Below are 12,734 nucleotides of genomic sequence, written 5' to 3' on the forward strand. Positions count from 1 at the left end.
CTTCTGGATGAGATAATGGCAGGAAGATGCACAGTAAATTGCATTTTAATTGTAGTTTAGTTGCATGAAAACTTATTCGCAACAGGGAAGCAAGAAACTTTTCCAAAAGTTGTTCCAAGGCGTTAAGGATATTTGGAATTTTATTTTCTTTAGTTCAAGTCCAATATGCTTCTAAGGATATTGGGGTAATCATCATAAATAAGTGATTAAAATTCATAATATTTCATTTGTTGTTATTGTTATTGTTGTGTTGATGTCTTACAGCATGAAAAATAACATAGAATTCAGTTAGGACCAATGTCCAGGCAAAAATTTGGAATAAATATAATATGTACAAAAAATAATAAAAAAATAATTAAATTCTTAATTTGTACATAATTCAACTTCCGCCAGTTCCAAATCATTTTCAAATTTCTCCACAGTATTGCCATTGTGTTTAATTGTGCGTAACCATTTCACATAGTCATCGTCAATGCCTGTTTCAATGGCACCTTTAACGAGTGTCTTCAGGTAAGTCTTGGACGGCTGCCTATTGAATGGAATGCAATCTGCCGGTGCTTTACTTAAGTTGGTCATAGGTTGATTGGCCAAGTGATAGGCACGACAACAAACTGGAGTTTTTGTGTTTAGTGACAGCACTGAGACTGATATGGGTACATAAATACCTTGTGCTACGCCTTCTTGACTATAAAGAAAAAGATATTAGATCGATATATTATATTATTTATATTCAGTGGCGTACACAAATGAGGAAGAGAGATTTTTGATCATAATGCATTATAAATCAAAAAGTTTAATTGAAAAAATGCTTTACATGTATGTAATGAAAAATGGTCCGAAACATTCTAAGATAGGAGGTTTTTAATCTTAATTCCCGTTACCTTCCCCCGATAATACGTAAGCCCATTTCTAATTATATATAATCAAAAAATTTAATTGGAAAAAATGCATTATATGTATGGTCCAAAATATTCTAAGATGAGAGGTTTTTAATCTGAATTCCACTTCCGTTCCCCCGATATGTTGCCCCATTTCAAGCTAGATGTAATGAATATTCTGCCCCTAAATATTTTCAGTTGAACTTTATAATTAACATAATTGTTGAAACACACCCTAAAATAAGTCTCAGTTTGTATACGCCACTATCTTTACTTTCTATACTTAACAAACTTACTCATCCAGATCTTTCATATTACACATATCAATTTCCCATATGCTGCCATAAACATTTTCCTCACAGCATGGCACTATTGTTGCTGGGGCTCCATTCCAGTTTCTGGATTTTGAAAAGAAATCCAGGCGGTAATTCTGAAATGTAAAAAGTAAGAATTTAGTGTGTTTGCAGGATATTATTTAATGTAGTAAATAGTTTTTTGGTAACAGAGCTTTAGTAAAACGTAGTTATGGTATTGTATACATATATTACTATTGCTAAGATTAAGCAATATAAAAATATCGGAGACTATATCGCACAATAATCAAGTATTGTCTCTTTCTATACAGTTCTATTTCTCTGTCTATTTATCTGTTCATCTATCTGCCTGTTTATTCAATTATGTATCTGACCATACATTTCATTGTCTAGTTGTTTGCCAGTTTCGTTATCTATATCTATATATTGATCTATATCTATATATGTATATATTGGTCTGAACCTCCATATTTCTAGCTATCTGTTTTTAATTTTAGTCGCTGATTAAATGGACCTTAACACATTTACTTTCTGTGAATTTAAGTAGTTTACGTCGATAAATAGATGTAATATGAAGAGTATTCACACCTAGTGATAAAGATTGAATAGCAACTACTACTGAATTAATAGCAACTACTAGCTAGTTTTTTTTTTCTATTACAAGCAGCCTATTTTCAATATATATATACGTGGTGTACTCGAGTGGTACTAAGAGTTTTTTATTGCTCTGAGAATTATTCATTCAATTATTAATGTTTGTTCTATTACTTTTAAGTTTAAGTAATACTGTAACTTGTGTTTCAGATAAAAGCTAAAGGCTTTTCGTCGATTATGCCTGTTTTCCGTCTATTTTTGAAAAATTCTACCGTTTAAGAATCTTTTTGACTCTCAAAAGTAAAAAAGAGTTTGTATGACACCATTTCTGGAGTAGAGAGTGCTTGTGACGCTGTAAAGAAGATATGTTTTGCTATATAGACTTATTCCTTCTCTATATATTCCTATTTTTTCTGGCACCTCTTCAATAATTTATTAGTAAACACATTCCATCAAATGCCATCTGAGAAGTATTTTTACTTTAACCTAAGATTATGATATAGAATTGTTGCCGAATGACTTCTACATTTCAAATGCTTCACTACCCTCTTAATTCTGTTCTTAACAAAAACTTTAACACAAAGTTGCTGATCCGATATCAGCAACAGAAAAAATTGTATAATAATAGATATTATGTGAGTTCTCATATATAGTAGTTAACTTAATTATGTAAAAATATCGAGAAAGATTAAGTCCTTACCTCCAGCTTTCCAGGTCCAATGCGCTCCGCCGTGGGATTTTGAATATGAATACGCTTTGCCAGCATGTTGCTGCCAAACCCAAAGTAGAAAAATTTACTGGCCATGTTTAATTGATGTGAGCTATAAAAGAATTAATGTATTATAATCATGCTCAAAATATTATTATATAAATAAAATATTGTTAATAAATGCACTAACATAATAGAGTAAATATAATAACATAATAAAAAAAAGAAACCTTTATTTAAAGCAATGCATCTTATAAGGGTAATAATATATATAGTTTATATATAGTATAAAGTTATATAATATGTAGAAATAAGTGAGTATCAATTATGCAACAAAAAAAAATATCTATCAAGTAAATGTGATTAATGGCGACTTTTCCAAAGTAAAGTTTTAATTGATAAGTCATATCTGCTAAAAATTAAGACATTAATTCTAAAAAAAATTTCATACTAATACAAAATATATAACAACAAAGATGACATGATATATTCTCTACGAACAAATCCAATAGATCAAACTCGCTTTAAGGATTCAAAATTCTAATTATGTGTTAGAAAGACATATGTATTCAAATCAATATTTACACACATCCATCACTAAAATCCACATTTTCCTTATATTCACTAACAGCTGTAGCTGGCTTAATTAAATATCAAGCCATCAATTTATCAATAGACCCATCAACCCACAACATATCCATCTAAGGCACATAGAAGTATTTATATGAAGCGCTGTCATATATATATTTCCTTTATTTTGTCTTATTGTAAATGACGTCTCTCTATTTTTTACCAAAAGTATACTAATTTCTATTCCTCGCTTTAATAATATATTATGACACAGATATCTTCGGAATATTATAAATTTAAGTAATTTTTTTATATCTCCTTAATGCAATTTAAATCTAAATTGCTTTTTGAGAAGTTCTAGGTTTTTGGACCTATCACACACAATTTAAAAATAATTTTATAATAATGAAAGTGTGAAATAGTTATAAGTAACTTTTATGATTATAATTGCAGATCTGTATTGCGTTCAACTTTTTCTGTGATTATTTTCATATCAAAAAACTTGTTATATGTTATTTAAAAGAATAATAAGCACCACTCACTGGGTTCACTGGCTAAACCAAATTGATATATGTTTAATGAATCAATATTTTTAATCATAATTTTCTACCGAATTTCTACAAAATATTTTTATAAATATAAACGAAATTTCTCTACAAATTATTCATCTTATGTCTTTCCGATTTAGTACAACTGGACACTTTTACTCTTTCTTCACCTTTCTTTCTTACTCTTTTTAATAACTAATACTTATATATCTAGTATTATAATATTCGAATAGATAGTTAAAAAGATACACAACGTTAAACCGTTTCATTTGATCGATTATATATACCTCCACGAATTTCGTATACCCTTGTTTTGCGATGTGTATTAAATAAATAAGGTAAATAAAAATCTCTCAAACGATTATCGGAATCAAATTAAGAACAGTTCCTTATCTGTGCCGACAACGGAACGAAAAACGTGAAAGATATATCCTATTTCCAACTATATTTGAATAAAATAGTAGCAAATAATTAATAATTCACGAATGTGATTATACAAGAATACTTATAGTATATTTTTCTTCTGTTGAAAAATTCAATACCAATTTAATTAAATGAATTAATTTAGAGTAAATCACGCCTGTCTTTAAATTTTTAAGAGAAATTTTTTTAAATCTAATTTTAAGATTTTTTTGTTTATTTTTATTTTGTTTTTTTTTTTTTAAATGATTTGATAGAAATTAAATCATCATTTAAAAGATTCCACTTAAGTTTTAAAATACAACACAAATCTAACAATTGTTTTATATACATTAAACATTGTCAGTAAAGGGTTAATGACCACTGCAGATTTCGTTATTTGATTATATATCATTAAAGCTATACTAATAATGAATCAATTTTTAATATACGAATCACAACACATTTTCTATTAATTAATAATTAATTCTATTAATAAATTAGTAATTAATTTAAAAATTCAGTTAATATCTTAAAATTTTATATATTAATAACCACTGAAAATTCGTTTGATGGATATATTTTGCAAAAAAGCTCTAAGGGAACTTTTGGGTTTGTGTATTTGCTAGTACTAAAATCATTCATGCTTACCCACTTACAAAAAGCACATACGCATCCAGTGTAGAAAAGCTTTTATGTTTACCAGCAGCTATTGTTTTGGCTCAAGTGAAAACCGCAGTTTTGCGAATGTTTTTTTATCAATATTTGTCTAAATAATATATTTTCATAAGCACAACACTTTTTATAATAACTTTCACTTCAAAAAAAAATAAAATTCTTTTTATGACAAACAAAAAATGAAGTTAATATTTAAATTAATCAAAACATGCTTTGTTGATTTCGACCACCGACATTCTGACAGTTAACATATGTTTTATGCTGAAGCTCTTCTGTACTAAAAAGCTTTATGCGATATAAGTGTTGTAAAGTAATATTAGTAAGTGACAAGTGACTATACTAAAATTATTATTTTCGTTAAAAATAAAGAAGTCATGTAATAAAACTTATAAAAACTTATACATATGTAATATATTCATATATCTTATATATATATATATTTTATATATATATATTTTATATATATATATATCTTATATATATTATATCTTATCAAAATTGATATAAAAGCTTTGTATTCTTTAGATAATATGTAGGCCAAAGTTAGTTTAAAATGTCAAAACTTAAAAGGAAATGATTTTGTTAAGTTTTTTGATTATATTATGTATATTGTAGGAATAAAAAATTAGAGTGCAAAGGTGTCATACACTAGTATAGAGCTGTAATACACTAATAGTGTATTATTTTATTGAATATATATTAAATTTAATATTGACTAATAAAGCATTCGGAATTTTTTTTAAATACCACATGATATTGAATATTATATAAAGTCCAAAATTCTTAATGGAAAACCAAAAAATTAAATTAACACAAAAATTGAACTTTTCTATTCAAATAAATACCCTACTTAAATTCCTCTTACTATTCCAATTTACTATTTGAATTCATAAACCTATTTAATAATTAATAATTTAATAATTAAAAACGTAACATTGTTTTGAATTATTGTAGCAATTTTTGGTTTCAAAACCAAACTAACCAATAATTTATCTTGTTCCACAAGTAAATTGCATATTTAAATAAAGGTATCAGCTCCCGCATTTATGACACCATATAGAAAGTACATGTTTTCTGTAGTAATTGATCCTTTCGTCAGCATTATATTATATTAATTCGTCAGCTCATACTTTCAGAAAGAAAGCCACACAAATTGTATTTTTTAGAAATCTGCAACTTACTAACAAAAAAATAAAAAAATTACCTAAAAACTGTAAAATTTAATATAATAAAACACAAAAGCTGTTAAACTAATATAACAAGAATTAAAACATATTGAGTATATCGAAAAAAAAATTTAAAAGGGGTTTATAATTCTCATGTACATTACATATTCCGCTACATATATGGAAACTAATCAAAACTGAACAATTAAGTTCATTTTAATGTAAATTTTTCTGGTCAATTCATTACCTGTTCAGTTATTGCTTCCCTTGAAAGATAATATATAATCATAAACGATTTTATTTTATTGATCGCAAGATTGTAAAAAGTATTGGGACCTAGATCTGTTGTAATACAATTAAGATATTCATTATACGTCTTCCGTCACCACCAATTCAGCAGTTCAGTTCCATTTCAAGAAACAAATTTTAGTAACGTTTTAGCCGCAGAGTTATTAAATAATTCATTAATTTATTAGTGATCTAATTCTGACATGGCCATATCTATTTATGGGTACCCAAACAATGCGCCTGCAAACACATCTAAAACACATCTATGACAAAACAATTGTTTTGCAGTAGGTTTGTTCTATCCGGTAATAGTTCAGTAGTCTACTCCTATGGTTTGTGTTCAATGGGCCATTAAGTGAAGATGTATTTTCAAAGAAAGTACATAAAAAATTTGTGTAAGTAGTAGTACTCGAACTCTAATGCATTCATATAACTTATTCTATATAATTCTATATTGTGTAAACATATATTTCTACATAAATGGAAGCCAATTACAGTTGAAAAGTAAAATCAATATAAATGTAATCTTTTCTTTTTTTATCTATAAATTTGCAAAAGCAAATTTTTGCAAGTGTTTAACCTTTAATCTTTGTTACTTTCCCAGCAAACAATTTCCATCATAATCTAATCGCGAAAGAGCGCATCTCAGAGTCGGAGATGAAACGCGTATAAGCGTAACAAACTACATTTCTATATGCATCGCGTATCCATCGCAGAGAAGCGTAATCATTTACTCTGACAGATATTGATATAATCAGGTATAATCAGGTACCGTCAGTTTTATACTTTACCAATCTGATAACGTTAGTCATATCGTTTTATTTTATTTGTGTTTAGTTCTTCCGAATGTGTTAGATTTATACGGAACTTCGAAAGTATGTCGCACAATGTGATTACTGGTTCCTATTAGATATAGGTCATCAGCATATCCACATAATGTAACAGGTCCATTTAATAGTTTGTTTTTTTGTCATCTTCTCATTTTAATACATTATTAAATATTTCAACAGATAAAAAATCTTCTTACCAACGCTTGAATTGATTTCAAAAGAATCAGGTTCCATATATAATCTTATTATGTATTATTGTTCCATCAATTTTGTCAAGACCTGCTCATAGGTTTATAAATAATCAGACCAGTTTTAGTTTAAATTAAATATTTTTACCATTGCCTAAATAATGACAAAAAAAACCATTCCATTATACTGTTCTCTATCCGGACTCCAAACTGATGTTACCATAAAATGTCTTATTTATAAAGACTTTAGGTGCTACACAAACGGAAGATATCTTTGTATTCCACTGAATATTTGTTGAAGGAGTAAAGTTAAGAGAATTTACTTAACATAATTGATGACTTTATTATTATTTGTAATTATTCAAAGGAGTTAATGTCACAGAGAAAGCCATTCTGTAAAGTCAATTTTAAAATTAATTTAATTCACAGAATATTTCGGAGTACTGATTTGGCATTTCAGACGTTTGGACTAACGTTTTGAGGTTGATAATTAAGTTGACTGCTGTTAGATTTCGTAATTAAATTCGATTTGGCAGAATCACTACTATAACCGAAATATATAAACTTGGAATTAGGTTTATTTTTAATTTTGTTTTTAAATAAATTATTAATATTTTCTGTCATACATTTTGAAAATTTTAGTCTTTAATGAAAATTACCTTAAAAAAACGTGTATTTCTCAGAGAAAGAACTTAAAAAATTGATCAAATTATTCCTTTCATCAACATCACTAATGGTTTATATATATAATTTGTCAGACCAAAGCTATATATTAAAATCAAAAAGAAAACCATACAAATCGATTAGTTAAATAAAACAATTTTAAATTAAAATTAATTAAAGCTTTTTATTGAAAAATATATAACTTAACATATATAACTTATAACTTAAAATATATAACTTATTTAAATGAAATCTTTTATTATTAAAGAAGCACGTGTTGGTGTTTTTATTTGAGTTCCTTGAACAACTAGTATGATTTCCTGATAGGTTGGTTTCTGTAACTTGACCGAGTCGATTGTCTTTTTAATTTGTTTTTCTTTTTTTGTTTGTTTCACATTGCCTTGAAAAATGCTTGAAGTCCTATCATTAATTCCTTTATATGTTCCTTTAGTTCCTTAATATTCTTCGCATATTCATCGCATTTATTTTTAGATTCAACCAAATCGGAGTTAATAGATTTCATTTCTGATTCTTTTACGTTTTTCTCTGCTACCATTTTTTTACTATTTTCTAATAGTCTCTCCATTTCAGCACGTAATGCTAAAGGATTAGGTCTCACATTAGTGGGACAGTTATCTTGAGCTATTTTCATCCATTCTGCAATTTCACGTTTTAATTTACCATTTATTTCACTGTATTCAGAACATTCTTCAACTATCATTTTAAGTCGCGATTTCAAAAAAAATATTTCCTGTTGCGTATTATACTTCAAGTCTTTATTTACACTACGCAAAAACTGAACTTCATGTTCCAACTTCGAATGGTTATACACACTCCAATGGTTATTCCAACTCGAATGGTTATTCCAACTCGAATGGTTATTCCAACTCCAATGGTTATTCCAACTCCAATGGTTATTCCAACTCGAATAGTTATTCTTTGATAATTTTTTCAAATCTACTATTTGATTTTCCAAATTCCGTATTTCTGATTTTGCTAAATCAAGTTCATTTAAATCTTTCTCATGTTGCAATTTTAAACTATCATATAAAATTGATTTCTCTTCATGAGTTTCGATCTGTTTACCCATAGCAGAAATTTTGTCAGTGAGTAATTGAACTTCCATTGAGAGTTTATCTGTGGAAAGTCGATATTCTTCCAGTTCCCTGGACATGGAATTTGGCTTTTGACATGCTTCTATTTCTGTTACATCTTCTGAATTATGTTCTACATTATTTAACTCTTGTTGCACTTTTAACAGTTTTTGTTTGGTCATTTGTAAATAATTTTCTGCATCCTGTATCCTACTTCCGTAAAAATTTATTTGTTTTTGTAAATCTGTTACCTGTCCTTGATACTTTACATCGAGTTCAGCCGGTGTTGCCATTCCTAAAGAAAATGCCTGTTCCATTTTTTTGTTGAAATTTTTCTTTCACGATTTAAAATTCTGCTTCTTTAATATTAGTTATTTTTAAATTTCGACTGATTTTCCGCACCCACTTTTTTTTTCCTGTTGTTAAAGTAATACTAAATTCGTTAGTAAAAATCAACCTTATGCTTATACACAAAATATTCAACTAATTTTATTTTGTATATTTTCGTTTCTTAAATACTAAATCTTACATACTAAACAGTTTGAAAATGTTATTCCTTAATTAGCTTGGGTTTTTCTAACAGGTAAATAGTCCCTTTTTTGTATAACATAACCTTGTCTATCGCTTTTATTTAAATTATCCGTGAACGCCTTTTCTTTTGTATGTGAAAAAATCCGTGTTAATGAAATTTCTTAATGTCTAATGTGGACTATTGTTTATATTTGAAATACTTTAATTTATGGAAAAAACCCGTGCCTTCATAGTAATATGTAAAGATCGAAAAAAACTTGGGTCATGAAATGATTTTAAAAGAATTTTAATAAAAATTGTAAAATGGATAATGTATGAAAAGTTAATCATAAGCGATAGCTCATCATGAAATTAATTTATATATTTGCATTCCTTACTGCACTTAATATTTTAATATATTCATAAACGGTTTTATTGTATTGGACCTTTGGGACTTAGATCTGTTGTAATACAGCGAAGATATTCAGATATTCATTACCATTCCATTTCAATAAAGAAATTTTAATAAGGAATTATTCACACTGTTGTTAAATAATTAATCGTTTTATTAGTGAACTAAATCTGACATGGCCATATGTATTTATGGGTACCCAATCAATACAGCTACCTATTTTAAAAGATCTATAACGGATTCAAAGATTTTGGATTCAGTAGGAAACTGCAGCTGTCTGATTTACAGAAATTCTCAGAGGCTACGGTTCTACGTTTATTTCTTTTATATTTCTTGGAAATATTCGACAACTGTAAGGGAAATTTATAACAGTATGTATTACAAATGTTTTAATCTTAGGAGATTTGATAATTTTATAGACTCATCAGATTAGTTTCACTTGAATGAGGGATTCGTTTTTTTTAAGCGACAAATGGGTTTTGAGATAGACGGTACTAATTCAATGTAATCTAACTCAACAGAAAGTAGAGATTTCAACTGTTATTAAAAACTATAGCAAAGGCTCAGGTAGTCAGTGCGTACCGTAAGAATTTAAGCGAACTTAAGCTAAAGCGAAATGTACACCCAACCACACTTGTGTATTTGATAGTAACAAAATAAGCAATGTTCGCCGTTTTTGTTTATTCCATTCCTAGTAAATGTAGAGGTGTGGTTGGTTGTGTATTTCGCTTTGACTTAAGTTCTTACGGTACGTACCGACTAACTGAGCCTTAAGGCTCTTCTAATTATTAGAATTATTATTTTTCTTGCTTGCAGGTAATTTTTGTTTAAATTTTATTAGGTACACCAACAGCGTCATTTAGGCAGTTGTAGTAAGTGCCTGACTAGGCGAGCGATACTTTTTTCCTTTCCTTTCTCTTTTGTTATATGCTTTTTTTTTGTATACATAAATTGTTTTTATTACACCTATATTTATAATATTTTTGCTACATAGAAACATTACTGTATTAAGAAATAATTTTTTTTTTTGGTGTAGAACTTATACATTTTTGTGTTATGTGCATAGAAAATATTGAAATAAAGAAAAATTTATTCAAATTAAATTATGTGATTGCACCTCTTTTTTTTTATTGCAGAAAAAAAAATGTTTATCCTAAGCATAATTCAACTGGGATATATATTTAGGTAGTAAATTGCTCCAAAGGGGTACTAGTGAAGTTTGACCTTAAATAGACAATAAATATACTGAGAATGTATGGCGAAATAGGTCGGAAATAAGGGAGTTGTGATTAATAGATTTGAGTCACACCGTAAGTCATAGGTAGTTTTAGGGAAGATAGACTGAAACTGACTGTCATAACTAAAAGGGATAGGGTAGAATCTGCAGTGGCTCACAACTTATCTCGTGCAAGCAACATTTTTGTAGATTTGAAGAATATTTAGTTTTTATTATAAAACATAAAGAAAATTTAACAAAAATGTCAATATTCCAGAAGTTAAATGAACAAAACCAAACATACATCAAATTCTGACTTGTAGAAGAATTGATCTTAGTGGAGTTATGTGGATTTGAGCCATAATTTTGGACTTTCTTTGCAATCATTTGAATCTCGTATACTTTTTATGATATCTATTACTAATGCTCAATTGTAAAAATTGCTACATTTTATAAATATATGAAGCGCAGTTACAAATGAGTAAATCTATATATCTATATCTATATATATTTGGATACTTATATTCTTAAGTAGTTTTCTTTATTATTAGACAACTGTTGATTTACACAGAAATGCTAATATTGATATCCGCATATGAAAGCATAATGCTTTTACTGCATACTTTGAACGTATATTATTAGCTTATGTTTCATTATAATATTATTCGATTTATTATAATTGAATTTATAAAATAAAAAAAAAATATTATTTATATCCTTCTATTTGGTAACAAATATTACTAGAAACAAATATGATTTCGGTGATAAAGTTACAAAACAATTACTATATAAATGCAGTTATGTTGACAATTTTATATCACTCAATTTTAAAAAATCTTCCAAATCCTTAGCCACCTTTCCATTGTGTTTGATAGTTCTCAACCAATGTATATATTCATCTGGAAGCTCAGACTCAATGGCGCCTTTAACTAAACATTGTAAGTATGTCTTCGATGGTTGTCGTTCGAAAGGAATATCCGATATATTCAACATTTTCAGTGGTATTTCAGGTTGCTTAACTAAAACATAGGAACGCGCATTCACTACTGTATCATTATTTAAAAAAACTGATATATTGACCGGTTCATATTCTCCTTCTGATACTCCTTCTTGGCTAAAAAAACAATTAAAGAGTGATTCAGTTATTCAATTTAATTAAACTGGTTCTAAAGTACTTACTCATCAATATCAGCTAAGTTGGAAATATCGATTTCCCAAAGTGTGCCATATACGGTGGAGTTTTCTGTTGGTACAATAGTTGCTGGTGCGCCATCCCAATTGTCTGCGTAGCTGTTAAAGTCTAAACGGTAGTTCTGTAAAGAAATTTGGCTAGTATATTTTTTCTACTTCTTAGTAATAACTGTAGATAATCATAATCGAACGTCAGTTAAGTTGTGTATACGGATAGTATGGCTATTGATCTAGGTAAAATGCAAATAACATCCAGACAATGAAAAATTTGATTGAAATCTCATAAATGTTTCACTTATGGTTACTTTGATGACTATTAAATGGATAACTCTGTATAAGAGACGTCCCCTTATGCATATATTATAATTATATTATAAATATATAAATAAATTATATTATATATATTGTAATTATATTTTATATAGATAATTCATATTCACACTAATTTATCTTTTCTTATTTACGAAATTATTTTCTTATTGATAT

At 27.8% G+C, this 12,734-nt stretch overlaps 2 protein-coding genes across 3 annotated transcripts in view; both read right to left on the bottom strand.

Moving 5' to 3' along the window:
- Nucleotides 1-233: 233 nt before the first annotated feature.
- Nucleotides 234-4,845, bottom strand: LOC119668898 (gamma-glutamylcyclotransferase-like). Of its 2 annotated transcripts, none has more exons than XM_038078576.1 (4): nucleotides 4,672-4,845; nucleotides 2,487-2,607; nucleotides 1,175-1,308; nucleotides 234-685 (listed from the first exon to the last, which is right to left on the bottom strand). In XM_038078576.1, the coding sequence occupies exons 1-4, from the start codon at nucleotides 4,686-4,688 to the stop codon at nucleotides 364-366; spliced, it is 594 nt and encodes a 197-aa protein (XP_037934504.1). In that variant the 5' UTR covers nucleotides 4,689-4,845; the 3' UTR covers nucleotides 234-363. The 2 variants fall into 2 exon arrangements, with proteins under 2 accessions (XP_037934504.1, XP_037934505.1); XM_038078577.1 differs by having other exon boundaries at nucleotides 4,664-4,844.
- A 6,920-nt stretch (nucleotides 4,846-11,765) lies between these two features.
- LOC119682165 (gamma-glutamylcyclotransferase-like) overlaps nucleotides 11,766-12,734 on the bottom strand; it is a 1,842-nt gene continuing 873 nt past the window's right edge. The window contains exons 2-3 of the mRNA XM_038095531.1: nucleotides 12,237-12,386; nucleotides 11,766-12,171 (exon numbers count right to left, since the gene is read on the bottom strand). Of these exons, the coding sequence (XP_037951459.1) occupies nucleotides 11,856-12,171; nucleotides 12,237-12,386 (466 nt within the window). The 3' untranslated portion in view covers nucleotides 11,766-11,855. The remainder of the gene's footprint in view (nucleotides 12,172-12,236; nucleotides 12,387-12,734) is intronic.

The sequence above is a fragment of the Teleopsis dalmanni genome, chromosome 1, assembly GCF_002237135.1.
Source record: "Teleopsis dalmanni isolate 2A chromosome 1, ASM223713v2, whole genome shotgun sequence".
Classification (NCBI taxonomy): domain Eukaryota; kingdom Metazoa; phylum Arthropoda; class Insecta; order Diptera; family Diopsidae; genus Teleopsis; species Teleopsis dalmanni.

Bases quoted from the DNA above. Each gene is read 5' to 3' on its own strand.
- LOC119668898 (XM_038078576.1), bottom strand. The intron at 1,309-2,486 runs GTAAGGACTTAA...TTTACATTTCAG, and splicing joins TTGGACCTGGAAAGCTGGAG to AATTACCGCCTGGATTTCTT. The intron at 686-1,174 runs GTAAGTTTGTTA...TTTTCTTTATAG, and splicing joins AATATGAAAGATCTGGATGA to TCAAGAAGGCGTAGCACAAG.